Here is a 16960-nt window from a genome sequence, read left to right on the forward strand (position 1 = left end):
TTAAACACAGCTACTTTTCCTTTGTCTGCTAATCAGCTTCATAACGTTGCACTTGGCCATTTTCAGCTGTGTTCTAATTAAACCTGGAAGCGCATCTGGCACAGACGCGCCCTGCTCCACCTCCAGGCACGAGAACACACACCCATGCCTGCTCGCCCGGGCCCTTGCTGCACATGTGCATGAGTGGGTGCACTCCGGCTTGCCTGTATTCTTGCTGCAGCCCAAAAGGGAAAGGAACTTTTTCAAGTTGAGCTACAGCGTCCTTTGTCCTTTTGAATAAGGAGTTTAATTCTAGGTTAGCCTCCCTCCTTTCCCTCTTCTCCCTCCCCCATATTTATACTGTACATTTTATTTGGAAAATTATTCACTCCCAGTAAAAAGCAAGATGATTTCTGAGTTTAGTCTTTAAGCAGATATCTAAGATTCTTTGTGAAAGAAATATAGTCTAGGACCCAAAAATACTTCAGGGAACCACAATCGGAAGAACAGTGGGAAGAAGATCCCTTAATTCTATTTTTTTTTTTTTTGCAATTAGGTATTTTTTTCACAGAAATGCATTTCTGTGTTTTGTCCTGTTGAATATTTTCCTTTTTGCTTCAGTCTGACTTTCTCCTGTGACACGAAGCTCTGTAAGTCCCTCTTCTCTGACTCACGGAAGTAATATAAATCAGTATAAGTCATTTTTCTGGGAACCCAACCCGACGCTAGTGGTGTAAAGGCTCTTTCCGAGGTACAGTGGATCCTGGTTCTGGTGAGGAGATTTTTAATCTGTGTCTTATTTAGTCTGGCGTGCAGAGTGACACCACTTAATTGCATGTTATTTGGTGGTAACAACAGAGTAACTACATGTTAACTCTGTTGGAAGTAATGGTAATTATACAGTCATTGATATCAGTTCTCCCACATCTCTGGAGAACCATACAATTAACACATATCACCACAGTTGGGCACTCTGTCTTTTGTCCTGTGTGAGATTACTGATACTGGAATACCCATCTCTTTTTCGAGAATATTCAGGTGACCCATAGGTATCCTTTCTTTGTCTTTAAAATAGTTTTCCAGTTTTAGTAACAATTTCCAATTTGAAAATGACATTTTAAAAAAGGTTATTATAGACTTCAATCAATCAATCAACAAACATTTATTAAGCAGCTATTATGTGCCAAATACTGTGCTAAGCCCTGGAGATAAAAAGAGGCAAAAAAAAAAAAAAAAAAAAAAAAAAGCTCCAACCTCAAATAGCATGCAATAATGGGACTCAGAAGCAAACCCAATTTTTCATTTGAGAATTCATGTTTGACTTCCTTGCACTTTTGTAATGTTTCCTTCAATAGCAGTGAGGAGGAATAACTTTGGTCCTCATGGAGTTAATTTTTGGCTTGTGAATTTAGTGGCTCTATTGTTACCTCATCCTTTTTTTCTCCCTTCTTTTCTTTTTCCTTCTTTTTAATCATTTTCTCTTTGCTTTTTTTTCCCTCTCTTTCTCTTTCCTTTCCTATCCCCTTCATTTCCTCTTATTTCTTCCCTTTCTTATCATCTTGCCCTTCTTTCTTTATTCTGTTGCTTTCTTTAGACTCCTGTCTCCTTTATTTTCTTTTTCTCGTGTATTTTACTTCCCTCCTTTCTCCTTTGCAGATTTTTCTCTTGCTTTTAATGACAGGTAAAACATATTTTTCCCTTCCCCCTTCCCTTTTTCCTGCAGTTCTCTTTCCCTTAAACCTTGATCAAGAACCCATGCTAGTCAAGTTAAGTACTTTTCTCATTCTCTTAGCTCTTTGCTAAGACATCCCACCCTGCCCAAGGCATGCAGATCCTTTGACCATTCAGACATCTGCTGATATAGTTGTTCTTCCCTTCCCAGTTTTGCCTCTCTGAACAAGGCAATTGGAGAAGAATTATATTGCTTTTACTCACTTTCTGAGATAATTTTATCTTTTACTTTCTGAGATCAGTATTCTTTCATTAGAAAGCTGTTATTTTTGAGTTCTTCAGAAAATGCACTATTCCTCTGAGCAGACCTCCCATTTTGTACCTTATTTGCTCTTTTTTTTTTTTTAATGTCCCAGAATCCCACTTTTGGGAGAAACCAATGTCTGTGCAAGCACAGGGCCCCAGAAGGTGATTTCCAAGACCTCTCCCTGATTTGACATGATATGCTCTCTGTTCTGAAATCCCTTCTAGTTTGCACATTTTCTGACTATTTGTCTTCCTCTAGAAGATTCCCCCATGTCTTTTCATTTAAAATTTCAGAGGTAATAAACAAATATGTTTTGGCGAAGAAGTGTGACCATAGTTTGGCAAGCTTGTATGACAGACAGATTACTTTCTAACATTTTCCTTGAGAAGATGAATAATTGCACAGAGGCTTTTAAAAAATGCCATGGCAAAGTGATTTCTGCCAGTGTTGCTGTCGTGTGGGAGGGAGAGAATGAGCCAGTCAAATTTGCTTCAAAACATCAGGCTGATGTCATGGAGAGAGAACCAGACTGGGAGTCGTCAGGGTCCTACAGTCTCCAAACCAAGTATTCCTAGGAGACTAGGGAGGGGCTCAGATGGTGGTGTCAAGAACACAACTGTTGTCAACCTTGTAACATAGTTACAAAACCCACCTGGGTTCTTTTGATATTAAACCTCAGGCATCTCAAAGCCCAGCCCGAGACAAATGGCTTCCCCATGTTCACATACACAGAGAAAGCCACTCAGGAACACTAGACATCCCACCCCTTTGCCCCTGGCCCACTATCCCAATCACACTGACAGAGATGCCATCTGAAATTCTGTCTCCTCTCTCTATTGTGGTACTCCATTCTACTTTTGGCTTCTTTCAAGTCTCAATTAAAATCCCAATTTCTACAAGAAGCTTTTCTAATTCTCCTTAATCTTAGAGCCTTCTCTCTGAAATTATCTGTAATAAATCCTAGTCTTTCACTTTCTACATTGCTCCCTCCCTCTCTCTTTGTTTTTCTTTCTTTTCTTTTCTTTTCTTTCTTTCTTTCTTTCTTTCTTTCTTTCTTTCTTTCTTTCTTTCTTTCTTTCTTTCTTTCTTTCTTTCTTTCTTTCTTTCTTTCTTTCTTTCTTTCTTTCTTTCTTTCTTTCTTTCTTTCTTTCTTTCTTTCTCTCTCTCTCTCTCTCTCTCTCTCTTTCTTTCTTTCTCTCTCTCTCTCTCTCTCTCTCTCTCTCTCTCTTTCCATCATAATTGGAACACGAACTCCAACAGAGTAAGGTTGTTTTTATTTTTCTTTATATCCTTGGCACTTAGTCCAGTGCTAGCACATAGTAGATGCTTTATAAATGCTAATTTACTTGATTTGATAATCAGTACTACTGGTAACAAACATTCAGGCTTTTTTTTTCCTTTTTCAAAAATACAAATTAGGGATTATTTTAATTTAAATTAAATTATAGTTTTAATTATGCATATTATGCTTATTTATATTATGAGCTATGCATATAGTAATATATGACTTAACATATATATTTTTAAAAGTTCTATCTGTTATTTGAAACTTAGCTGCCAGATTTCAGCAAAACAGTTATCCAAGGTGATCACATTGAACAAATATTTTTGCTTTGGGTGTTGTTCTAGTTCCCTTATTTTTCTGCTCAGAGCTAAAATGATAAGGTATTATTAATCATTTATATAAATTCACTTAAATAGGTTTTATAATTTTTAATGGTATGTTGATTTTTGGTGGTATTCTATATCATTTTACCAAAGGATTTTCTATAAATTTGTAACTGAGTCAAGCAGTGAATAAGGACGTGTTCAGAGACAGCTCTGTATCATGCCTTTGTGCTCTATTAAGAGCTGGAAACCGCATGAAAGTAGTAGTCTGCCGACCACACAACTGGTTATGCTTAAGTCTGAATGCTTCATAACTCTAACTACTGGGGAGTTGCAAACTTATAAATAACCTTACAATTGGTTAAAAACCATATTAAAACCATATGAACAGAGACATAAAGCATTTAGTTCAGGGAGTTCAGTAAGTACCCTATTCCTGATGAATGTAATTGGATTCAGTACTTTTTGAGCCTTATAGTGCCCATTGGTGTCGCACAGATTTGTTCAGGACTATTGCTGCTTTGTGATTTGGCTTCTCTTGGGTAGTGACTAAGTACTGAGTGTGACCTTAGTGGGGTTGATGGAGTCCCATGAATGCTGTGAGAAACATTTAGAATTTTGGAATGCTTTTCTAATTTGGAAATCAATTAAATTCAATATCTAATTAAATACAACAGTGAAGATGGTACAGTGGATGGAATACTAGTCCTATAGTCAGGAGGATCCGACTTCAAATCTGGTCTCAGATACTTGCTATCTGTGTGATCTTGAGCAAGTCATTTAACCCAGTTTGCTCATCTGTAAAATGAGCCGGAGAAGGAAATGTCCAACCATTCTATTATCTTTGCTAGAAAACCTCAAAATTGAGTCACAAAAAGTTATATATATTTTTATTTTTTGCATCATTCATATTTGTACTATCTATCCTATGGGTCTATCTTGAGTAAAGGGGTGTTGTAACATTTATAACAGTTATTCTGATGTAAAGAGTTGTTGGTCAGTTCCAGTATTATAAAAAGTGTCTGGGAGACTTTTCCATGGAAGATTGTGCTAGAATATCACGGGAAGCTATGTTAGAGACTTTTTTTGTTTATCAGGTTTTAGAATGGCTTTCCAGAAGAATATTCAAGAAATGAGACTTATGATCCAAGATAATTCCAAGGACTCATGATGTAAAATACTATCCATATCCAGAGAAAGAACTAGGAAGTCTAAATGCAGATCAAAGCATAATATTTTTTTATTTTTTTTCCTTTCTCATGGTTTTTCCCTTTTGTTCTGATTTTTCTTTCACAACAAAACTAATGTGGAAATATGTTTAACATGATTGTACATGTGTAACCTATATCAGATTGCTTGCTGTCTTGAGAGATTGTGGGGAGGTGAAGGAGAAAGGGAGAAAGATTTAGAACTCAAAAAGTCTTACAAAGATGAATATTGAAAACTTCTTTACTTTTCTTTATTGTAAAAAATATCATTAAGGAAGAAAGGATAGATTCCTACAATAAAAAAAGAAAGAAATGTCACTTGCCTTTATCTTCTGTGAGGATCTTTCAAGTCTCAGTTCAACCAAGGGAAAGGTATTTGCCCCATGTGTACAGGGTATCTGCACAGAACAGTAGTTACATAACAGGGAAAGCAGTTGTCTAATCCTACTCAGAACTCTCCTTAACTCTCGGGAGGAAAGCATCATGTAGTTCTAGAAAAGATTGAAGAAAAAAGAACTTGGCTTTTATTCCTGGTACTTTCTCTTATTAGCTATGCTAGGTTGGGTACTTCAATGGCCTGGGGACATCAGTTTCTTTATCTATAAAGTTATAAAGGTTCTGCGCTACATGCTCCCTCAAACTTCTCTCTGTTCTGTGGTTATGGGTTTGGTGATACTGGCCTACCGTCTCTACAATCCCCAAGTGATTTACTTTATCTTGCAAGGTGAACAACAAAAACATTATTATACCTATTTCCTGGATTATGGTAGGAAGCAGAATCATGTGGTAGAGAGAAATAAGTTGTAGGACCAGGGAGAGATTGAGTTAAATCCTGGCTCTGGTACAGAGTGAGTAGAAGATTCTGGGTTTGTCTGTGTGTGACTCTGTCCATGTCTATATATCTGTGACCATGTCTGTGATTGTGTCTATGCCTGTGTCTCTGTCTTTCTATCTATTTGTCCACATCTGTGATTTCTTCCTCTGACATGGAACTTCTCACTAATTACTGAGTAGTAGTGAGAAATCGGTTGGATAAATTAGAGCAGGCTGAATTTATGAAGGGCCTTGGAAGCCAGGCAGGGGAGTTTGCCCTTGACCCAATGGGACATAGACAATTATTAAAAGTTTTTTGTTTTATTTTATTTTTGAGTGGCAAGGGAAACTCTTAAAGCAGTGCCTAAGAAAGATCTGCCTGACAGCAGAATACAGTGTCGTGAAGTGGAGAGATTCAGGAGACTGGAAGGATATGAAGAAGCTCGTATAATCTAGATGCATGGCTATGAAAGTGTGGGTGGTGTCAATGGAAATAGAGACTAAATTTCTAAGAGAACTTGATGATTAGTTGGATAGAGGAGGTGGAGGGGGAAAGGCTGCAAAGATCTCTCAAAGTCAGGGGTTCTTCACCTCTTTATGTCATGGCATCTCTTCATAATCTAGTGGAGTCTATGGACTCTTCCTCAGAATAACATTTTAAAATATATAAAACAATATGCATAGGATTGCAAAAGGAAAATAATTATATTGATAGAGTCATTAGAAAAGAAAGAATGACAAAAACAAGAATGGGTGATAAGAATGTGTGGATTGCCTTTGAACAAGAAAGGGAAGTTGGAAATTGTAATTGGCCTGGGGTAGATTAGTTTGGTTTTGAGAGGATGTTAGCTGGTTCTGGAGATGACCAGGCCTGTGATGTAGGGAGTTCCTAGCAAGAAATTGCTCTGTCCAATGTAGGCTGCCATCTTCTCCTGCAATTTATAATCTATAGAATTGCCCACAACAGAGAAATTCAGAGCCACACAGCCAGCATATGTCAGAGGCAGACCTGGATCCTGAGTGGATTTAATTCCAAAGCTGGCTATCTCTCCACTTTGCCACACTTTCTGATGCTAAACCATCGGGAAAATGTTCAAAAGGAGTCTAGGGATGAAAACCACTAGGGGAGAGGACATACACAGGAGTAATTACTGAAGATATGAAAAGAGATGACATCTCAATATTTCAGAGGGATTTGTGAATTTCCAATGAGATTAGCCATATAATTTTTCTCTAACTCTTTCAGATACTTCTGCTACCAGGATATAGTAGGGATATAGTATTATCCTTTATTCCAGATCTCCAGGTATAAGGAAGGAAAAAACTGAAAGAGTGTCAGGAAATAAAGATTCTATTTCCTTCCTCTCTCTAAGCCTCAGTTTCCCCATCTATAAAATGAGAGAGTTGGATGACATCTCAGCTCTCATGATTATGCAAACTTCACTTCTGATATATAGATTTGTTAAATCTTACAGTTGAATTTTAGAACTTAAACCCCAAATTCCCATGAATTTAAATAAAAGCCTGCACAAATCTCACAAAGCATACTGCATATTTTAAGTTGGCGAGTACCAGAGACCAGCAGTTTTTGTTTACTGTCTCCTCTATATAAACAGAATATAGATGGCAATTAACTAATAGCTCACATATGGGTTGATTTAGAACAGTTAGTATAGAGTAACCTAATTATATATATTTTACATGTGAAGACAACATGAGATAATTATTTGTACCCATTGTAACTAGAATATTATCTGCAGCATATGTAGATATACAGATATATATACATTTTTGTATGTATATAAACTGCCCCTTTGGCTCTTTAGGCATTTGTTCTGTGGCTTCTATGAATTGACCTGTATTAAGTCAATATTTGGAAACTGGCTTTTTGGAAGAAAAAAAAAAGGTTGCTAACTGCCTCTGAAACAAGACTCTTGAAACCCAGAACAATTACATCATTGTCCAACTACCTGGGCTTAAATTAAGTAGATTTTTTTTTTTTTTGTAAAAACCATTTTTAAAAATTTCTTAAAGGCTATTCAAAGTGTCTGACATTTTCTATCTCAGTCTTCAGCATCAGTTTCAGTCTGGGTAGAGCCTGATCACACTGGGTAATCCAGCAGGGAGGGGTGCCCAGTGTACGATTCCATTCCATTTATTGTTCTTTGGAAGATGGCCGCAATCAGTCATCTTCCTGCATATGGTTTGAAAAAAGCCTGTCTTGCTGGCAAGTAAACTGTTATTTAAGCACAGCATCCACTCTACTCCTGAAACAGTTTTGCCAAACTTATCCAAGTATTCTCCCATGCTTAAAGATGATATAAATATCATTTATAGCCAGCCGTTTGCTTCAGCCTATATGGAATGTCTTCCTGCTCCCTTGATCTAAGTGTCCCAGTTTACATTATAGTCTTTATTGCCTTGGTTTGATGGAGTGATCAGTAAAAATTTAATGACTCTATAAAATAATAAAAATGTCATTAATTTACCACGGATCTCAGATGCAGGGGCTGTAAAGTTACATTAATAAACAGAATATTTTTTTACAACAAAAAGCATTGTTACGTGGGAACATATAAATAACACACATAAATTTAAGAGCAATTTTACTGTTAGCACACACATTATTATGGAATAGCCAATAAGTGTATAAAACATAGTATATAAAATTTTATTAAAATATACTGTGCGCATCAAAAATTCAGCTTTTATCTAAGTGCAAAGAAAAGCCATTATTGTGTGCTTACTGGTTCACGGCTTTTCTTTCCCCAAGATCACAATTTTACATTTGTTGCCAGCCCCAGGAAGTTGCCTCCCTTTGTCGGAGAGTACCAACCTCCTTCCCCCCGTTATTCCCGACTGTCCCAAACCCAGGCTTTCCCTGTGCGGGATCAGAGGCCACGTTGATCACGAGCAGTCGCTCCGAAGTGAGGGGGAAAGTTGCTAATTTCATGCAAAGTTAAAAATAATGCCCAAGGGCTTGAATGGTTTGTTCAGTGACTCTGGAAATCAGGGATAATAATGTAGCAGTCTATCTGTCATCACTGAGCCAGCCCAGCATTGGCTGGAATAATCCGTGAAGATGATGGATGCAACTGGCTTGTGGCCTGTAACGTTTAACATTCATCAGCTCTCACTAAAGGGGGCTTTATCATTTAAATATCTTTATTTAATATGCAACATCTACCTCATACATCACAATTTCAAAGCACTTAGAGAGCCAACAGGCCTACCAACACAGCGGAGCCGACTTTAATTTTTTTCCATAACTTTTATGTTGCCTGCATGTTTGTGACTGACAATGCATAAATAAGTGTCTAATCACGGCCCAGCACGTAAAAATGAACATTCCGCTGCCAGGCAGAAGCCTGGGTGTTTATCCTGGGGTGGGGGGGTTGAGGAGAGGGGGGGCAGGATGAAATTATCAATGAAGCATCATCGCCATTTTCAAATTGTCTACGAATATCGTTGCCTGATGAGAGCTTCCAGGGTGGCAAGAAGATGGGGGTTAGCAAACGGTTTGCCACACGCGGTCTACATGTTCTCCTGTTGGCAGAATTCTCCTCGATAGATCCCAAAGTTGACATGTTGTGGAATGGAAATCTTTCGGCATCTGTGGTCATATCCACTATTTATGAGTCTTGGTATCCAACTCCACCAAAGTAAGCTTGGCTTAGCTCCGCTGCCCAGAGTCAGACACGTATTCTCTTCCAGTGACCGGGCGCTCCACTGTTTGCCGTGGCGTGGCTGGCAAAGAAGCGCTCTACACTGTCCTTTGAAGCGAGGCCGAATGGATGTCTTTCTTCTGGGGAGCTCAGGAAGGCTTCTCTGTCAGGGCAGAGCTCCAGGGTCTCTTTCTGTAGGCTCAGAGGCAAGAGGGAGAGTATTAATATTGAAAAATATGAAACATTGTACACTGGTCAAAACCATCTCATTGGTGATTTATTTTTTTCCATATTGAATGAAAGCTTTGTGGGATTTTTTTTTGGGCCAAAATAGTGCTATTTTATGAGAAAGGTACCCTACAGAAGAATTGGTTTTGAATGAAGTGAGAGAAATGAATGATTCCAAATGCACTTAATATAGAGAAACATGCACATGTGTACGTGTGCTCATGTTAGTGAATGGTGACTCCCAATTTTTTTTTTTTTTTTGGTTATGATTAAAAACAGACTGAATTGTGAGAGCACTTTTTTTTTAAAAAGAAAAGATATTATCATCATGTAAGCTTTGTTGTCTTAGGATTTTACACACCATGGCATGTAATTTTCCCTCTTCTCCTTCCTTGTCAAAATATTGATATTCTTTCAGGAACTTATTTTATTTTATTTTTTTAACGGAGAATATTTCCTGGTAAAATCAAAGAGAATGACTGACTTGGAAAGATCCTTGAAATATGCATATTGATGGGTAGCACAGTCTGTTGATTTTCAGAGTAGAAAGTTGTTCTCCCCCCTTGCAAAAACACGGCAGAGGTTGTTCTGCCAAGAAGATTGCAGGTGTCACGGCAGAACCCCTTTTGCATTTAACGTGGGAGAAAGCATTCAAATGCAAATGTTTGCGATGAGAAACAATGTGATAAAAAGGTTGAATATTTTCCTTTCCTGCTGCTTATGGTTACTTTAATTTTTTTTTTCCCTTTCCCCTGCTTCAAATCTAAGCCTTACAACCTGAACGCTGAGATGTTAGTAATGATTGTCCCCATGACTTATATATAATGTTTGGCTGTTTACATTTGCTGTATATTGTTTTATTTTGCATGGAGTCCGGGAGGCCCTGCACATGTAGCCATCCATGCAGAGTTTTATTTTTATAAAGGAAGATATCACCAGATCTCAGACTTAGCATTGTACTCTTGGTCTCAGTCACCTTTTTGCCACGTGTTATTTCTAGGAAAGCTGTCCCATGCCTGCTTCAGTCTTCCTCCTCCACCTTGACCTTAGTTGGAAAAATTAAGGGGCACCATTGTTTGGCGGCCATGATTCCCCAATCACAACAATTCTGGGACAACTTGACCACCTAGAAATTCTCCAGCGAGGGAGGGTTTATAGAGCCAGGTTTGCGCTGTGTCTTCCTTCAGTGCCAATTTAAACATATTCTGTGCTGAGGGGAACGGGGAAAGCTTCCTGCACAATTTGACTGATGGGAATTAATTATAGAAATATAATGATATTCAAAAAATAATCATATTAGAAAGCACAAACGTATTGAGACTGTACAAATGAGACACAGCAGCTATCAAGTAATTGTATGTTTGCTCTTTAAGGATATTTCCAAGTTTCTAAACATCTCGATGAAGAGAAAACTCAGAGTGTTTCCATCGAATGCCTAGCAAGGCTCAGTACGGAACTAGGTCACTGAACAATAGACTGAACAGCAATCGGCACTCCGGGGCTGCATAATACATTAGGAAGAACATGCAGAAGCTGGGCCGGTGTGGAGCTGGGAGCTGGTATTTCATGTCTCTAAATTCAAGCTGACATGACATTTAATATTGTTTCATAGTGATGCACCGCAAGGTTTCATTCATTCACAAGTGCAACGTAATGCCAAGTTTTAGTCCAAAGAAGCAACGAGACTGGGGGGAGTGGGGTGCTGGGGAAAACAGGACTTCTTCTGCCCCCGCAAACAAGAATGCTAAATCAGTAATAACCGCTGAACACTTTGCCACCGATATGCAGGGAGGGCCGCCGCCAGGAGTCCCAGGGTGTAACCCCAGCCCATTGGCCCCTCGGAGCATCCTAGGCCTTGGCTCCTTTGAAGAAGTGGATTAACGAGTAAACTGCCTTTCTTTCCTTTTTCCTCCTGTATTGGCAGGTCCCGTACAGGTCTGAACTCTCCGGGGCCCCCTGCTTTGCTAGGAGCAGTGGTCTCTTATTCACTTCCCGTAGAGGCTCAGTTCAAACTTCTAGGCAAAATAATAGTACCGACGATGCTGTCATCTGCTATTCCTCCTTTGAAATATTTGTCTTTGAAAGCCTCTTGCATAAAATTCAGACTTGTATTTCCTCAGGAGTACAAATGCAAACTGTGATCTCTAAATGGCAAAAAACGCCTCTCCCATTAAACATCGCAGTGTGTTTTAATAGGAATTGCTCTTTCAAGTTCTGCATTTGAGGCTGGAAGAGGCTGATTGGATTCCTTTTCGTTGAAGGGGGGAAAGCCAACAGAGAGAGAAGCAGCACAGTCCAGAGCCCACAAGGCTCCTGGCTGCGCTTTCTGGCCATTACCTGAGCTGTCCTTAATGTGGCCCCTATGCCAAACGGGCCGGAAGTAGCTGCACCCGATTCCAAGCTTTCCAGAGCAGGAGTTAGTCATAGCCTGTGGTTCAAAATCTGTGCTTTCCATCTACTGAACAAGAAAAGAAGGAAAGTGGGAGAAAATATGGCTGTTCCTAAGCCTGACATAAGTTTACTGGGTTTTCTTCTTTCTTTTAGGAGAGAACACACTTTGAGAATCTGGGCCCCCAGTTAACGGGGAAATCAAATGAAGATGGGAAACTGGGCCCAGGAGTCATTGATCTGACCCGACCTGAAGATGCAGAGGGTGAGTTGCTGCTGTGGTGCTACGTCTTTGCTTGGGGTTCCTAAAATGTTAAAGTTGTGTGTGATCAGTAGGCAAGGAGTGACTTTCTTGGGGGCTCTCAGCTGGATCTTGTCCCTTTTTGATGCTGGGTGGGATGAATGTTGGGTGGAGGAAGATTGTGGCCGTGGTGATGAAGGAAACAACTGGGGTTTCCCTCTATCTCTGAGGCACCTTGCTCCTCTGGAGGTGTTTTAATGAAGTTCTCCCACCTCCAAGGGCAGAAAATTCTGCTTTTTTTTTTCTAAGAAAAAAATGTGCAAAAGTGATTCAGACTCCGAATAAAGGCTGGCTGGTCCAAGCAAACTGTCTATAAGAACCAACTGTCCGTGGCAGTTTGTCCATCTCTGCTCAGTCCAGAAGCTGGTTTGCTCAGCCTAATGCTGACATCTTCTGAGAACCGCAATGGAAAAAGAAGGCCTCCCTGCCTAACAGCCCGGGCCTTCACCCCAAACTTTTGTCATGAGATGCAGGCCCTTCTGAGAGCGTTTGAACCCCAAACAGTAGGCCCTGGCCCTGCTTCCTGGGGATGAGCACGATTTATGGTTCGGTTCAGTACTTAAGGAGCAATGCTGCCTGCTTATTGACTGTGTCATCATCATAGAGACCTGGCTGGTTTTCCCGTTAGCCTCTCCTTTGGCCAAAACCCTCCCAGCAGTCAGAGAAGATTAATTTGTTCTTTTCAGCGTAACACAATACCCACTCCTGTCTCTGGCTCCAAACAGAATTCCTCCTTTAGCCTAAAGGGAGAGAACCTGGCTCTCCCTCGCCCCCTTTAAACCACAGCACCCCTCCTATGGCCTGAAACGTTTCTCGGCAGCATCAGAATCAGACAGCACTGCTGGACGGTGCTCCGACACCAGCCCAGGAGCCAGAGACAGGAGCACCTAGATAGCCTGCTGGGGATCAGGAGGTACTTGAGGAAGTTTCCAGGAAGCGGCCCTCTCCTAAGATGGCAGAACAGAGCAGGATTTGGTTACAGTCCCGGGCACGTCTTCGCTGCTTGGGAAATATTTGGCTGGTTTCAATTCAACATTTATTAAGCAACTGCCATGGTCAGGGGCTTGTGTCAGGCCTTGAAGATACAAAGATAGATATGGCACAAATCCTGTTCTCAAGGAGCTTCCATTCTAATTTGGGAAGGACAACTGCATCAACAACTCTGATGCAAGGGAGGAGAGCTCATCGAGAAAGAGATCACTTTCACCAGTTGTTTTTTGTTTTTTGGAGGGGGGAGAAGGGGCTAGGAAGATGCTGAGGAGGAGGTGGCATTTGATCAGGATCTTAAAAATAAAGGTGCTGTTTCAATAGGAGCAGGAAACCATTTCAGGGATGGAGAACTTAGTAGGAGCAAAGGAATGGAGGACAGCTGTAACTAGAGTAGGGCATGGGGGCCAACTTTTGAGACTCCTGATGGCATTTGTAATCTTTAAGTTGTGTAGAAACAATAGTCTACAGCACCTAGCTAGCAAGAACAATTTGTGAAAATCTGAAGCTCCAGAGAATGAAGACATTTCTATCTCTCCCACAAAACAAAACAAAAGCCTGGTCTTCACATCCCTCTTGTCCATGGGAACAAGGGGCCCACCTTCAAAAGCTAATTTGACAGTCCTAACCCCAGGCATGATTTGTGCTGCCCTGGATGCAGACATTGCTAGCTATGTCTCAGACACAGAGCTGGGGCTGGGCAGAGGTGAAAGAGAATAACCCAGTGTTTTGGAATATAGAGGAAATGAAAGGGAACGGCATGAAATAAGACTATGCAAAGAGATTGGAGGGGACCTCAAATGCCTGGACGAAAGGTTTATCCTTTATTTAATGGGTAAAGTTGAGTTGCTGAAGGTTTTAGGTTAGGGAGGAACATGATCAATATTGAGGGGAAAGGATGGAAGCAGAAAAAAACAAACCAATCCTTAAAAGACTGACTGAGAAGAAATGAGGGCCTTATCTAGGGTGGGAGCAGGGGCGGGGTGCAAGCTTTATTCTAGAAGTTGAAATGATTGTGTGTGTGTGTGTGTGTGTGTGTGTGTGTGTGTGTGTGTGTGTGTGTGTGTAGAGAGAGTGGAAAACTGAAATGGAGAGAATGATCTCCTCTTCTGAAGGGTGTCTCATGAGGCTCTATCACCCAGAGGAAGCATCTCAAGCTAGGATTACCATTGCAGGTTACTATGCATTCGCTTCTCCTTGCACCTTCAGGGTACTATGTCCTAGAAGCTAAATCCAATCTCAGAAGCAATTTCCATTCTGATCTCCACTGACTGGAGGCCTCAGCTTTGTTGCTGGACTGTTTGTCTAATTGTAGAGTGGAGAAGGCCTATTTATCTATCTACCCATTTTATCTATCCATCTCTAAATATTTACTTCTCTCTCTCTTTCTCTCCCTCTCTTTCCATCATCTAAATATCTACTATCTATCCATGCATCCATCTATTTCTCTGTCATTTCCCTGCCTATGTCTAGCTATATGACATCATATAATAATAGGCATTTTATTTTATTTTATTTTATAATAGGCATTTTATAGCACTTTGGGGGCACTGGCATAGGGACCCCCTCATGAGGAGATCCTTCTATCTCTGCAGTTTGGTGCCTGCCCTACAGCTGACAGTCTTAGAGCATTGAGAAGTTTGTTGATTTGCCCAAGATTAAACAGCAAGTATGTGTCAGAGGCAGAACATGAGCCCAGGAAATATCATGGCTGCTTCAGAAGGTGCTTTAAGTGAAGTGGCCCTGAAGACACTGTCTCCCTTGATTCTCATAATAACCCTTCCAGTTTGATGCTAGATTCCCCATTTTACAGATAAGGAAACTGAGGCTCAGCCAGTTTGATTTCCTCAGGAAGCTAGTAAATGTTAGAGCTAATATTTGAACTTAGAGATTCCCTAACTCCCTGTGTCACACTCTGTCCCCAGTGTGTGCCTGGCTGGCAATTCCATGGGATGCTTGGGATCTGCTCTGTTGGGCACAGGATTGGTAGCCATGGAGACTTGCATTCTCTTCCTGGCTCTAAAGCCACCTCCTGCAGAAACACGGGGCATGTGCTGTTCACCTCTCCTCACCCCAGCTCTAATCTGGAAAGTGGGCATAAATAGATCCAGTTGCTTCTCAGCAATGCGGAGAGAATCTGGTGGGTGGTCTCAGTTGCTTTGAAGATCAAGAATCAGTGTACGGACAGTAAAGACAAGCTTCCGGGACACTTCCCATCATGAAAAGCAATCTTTTAATCTTTTAATCAGCCAAGTACAATAAAAGTATGGATGTCTGGGAGGTCTACCAAGTATTCTCTGTTGTGTGTATATGTCCTTTCTCCCCAAAGCTAGGGCCCGGGTTTTTGGAGGGCAAAATTCTTGTGACCTTCCTTGGAGTGGCCCATTTCCCTTCTCCTAAATATAGTAGCATGTGTCACCCACTGCCTCTCCTGTTACTGTACCATACTGAGCAGCCCCACATGACATGTGTAACTTTAGAAAGATTGTAGTGGCCCGGGGACTGCTGGAGCGTGTGAAATCTTTTCCTCAGAAGCAAGCCCTGAGCTGCCATTGAGACCCCTGTGTGCCTTGGGGGGAATGCGAGTTCATGAATGGAGTCCAATTACCTGCCTTAGTGCCTACAGAAGCAAGATGCTTTTGTAAGGGGGTGCTGGGGATGGGAGGTGGCAGAGGGGGCAGGGCATTTGGTGGGGGGAGTGCCTTCTGCTGACTACTGGGATGCATTCCCTGGCACCTGCTCAGACCTAAGTCCATTGCTCTGGCTGCTGCACTCAGATGAGTTTGAGTTATAGTTAATGCCAGAGTCAGGGCAGATCCACTTAGCAATTCCTCTATTTTTACACTCTTGGAGAGTTAAATAAGGAATCTTGGGAATTATCTCATTCAACCTTTGCAGATTAGAAACCTGAGGTCCGGAGAGAACAAAGAATTTGGTTAAACTCACAAAGTGAAGAATAGTTGAGTGAGGATTCAAACCCAAGTTTTTGAATGCCCTGTCTAACATGGTGTGTGTGTGTGTGTGTGTGTGTGTGTGTGTGTGTGTGTGTGTGTGTGATGGACCTGGTTAAAAGTCTGGTGAAAACTCCTTCTCAACAAAAACGTTTTTAAATGTACAAAATAAAGTACAGAGAAGTACAAGGGAAACCAATTCTACTGAAACAGAACAGCTGCCTTTTCAAGTGTCTAAAGGGAAGTCAGGGTCATTTAGTGGGGAGCTGATTCCATGCTCTAGTCCCTCCCCTCCATGTCTGCCTGGATTTGCACTAAGAGAACCAGCATTTAAATCTTGCTTGTACCCCTGATGCATGACCTTGTGCAGTCTCTCTCTCTCTCTCTCTCTCTCTCTCTCTCTCTCTCTCTCTCTCTCTCTCTCTCTCTCTCTCTCTCTCTCTCTCTCTCTGTCTCTCTCTCTGTCTCTGTCTGTCTCTCTCTCTCTCTCTCTCTCTCTCTCTCTCTCTCTCTCTCTCTCTCTCTCTCTCTCTGACTCTCTCTCTGTCTCTCTGTCTCTGTATCTCTGGGATTGAGTTTCCTCATTTATAAAATAAAAGTCTTGGATATGAAGACCCCCTCCAGCAAAAATCCCATGGTGCTGGGATGCATGTCTGGTTCCTACTTTCCTTAGGATTGGGAAATAGCCCTTCAGAGGGGTAATAAACTCCCTGCCTCTGCAGCTTTCCCTGACTTTCTTTTCTTGCCCTCTCATCCCCCTCAGCAAAGCCAGAGAGACAGGTGCTGCCCAAGACAAACAAACAAATATTTAAATAAATAAAGCACTCAACAAAAGTCAATACCCCAAACTTAAA

General features: G+C 40.9%; 1 protein-coding gene across 41 annotated transcripts in view; it reads left to right on the forward strand.

Moving 5' to 3' along the window:
- Positions 1–16960, forward strand: part of SOX6 (SRY-box transcription factor 6) — a 701644-nt gene that overhangs the window by 649221 nt on the left and 35463 nt on the right. For all 41 annotated transcript variants that reach the window (XM_074275215.1, XM_074275217.1, XM_074275188.1 and 38 more), the window contains one exon: positions 12024–12132. In XM_074275215.1, coding sequence (XP_074131316.1) covers positions 12024–12132 — 109 coding nt within the window. The remainder of the gene's footprint in view (positions 1–12023; positions 12133–16960) is intronic.

This window comes from Sminthopsis crassicaudata, chromosome 6 (genome assembly GCF_048593235.1).
Source record: "Sminthopsis crassicaudata isolate SCR6 chromosome 6, ASM4859323v1, whole genome shotgun sequence".
Taxonomy (NCBI): Eukaryota; Metazoa; Chordata; class Mammalia; order Dasyuromorphia; family Dasyuridae; genus Sminthopsis; species Sminthopsis crassicaudata.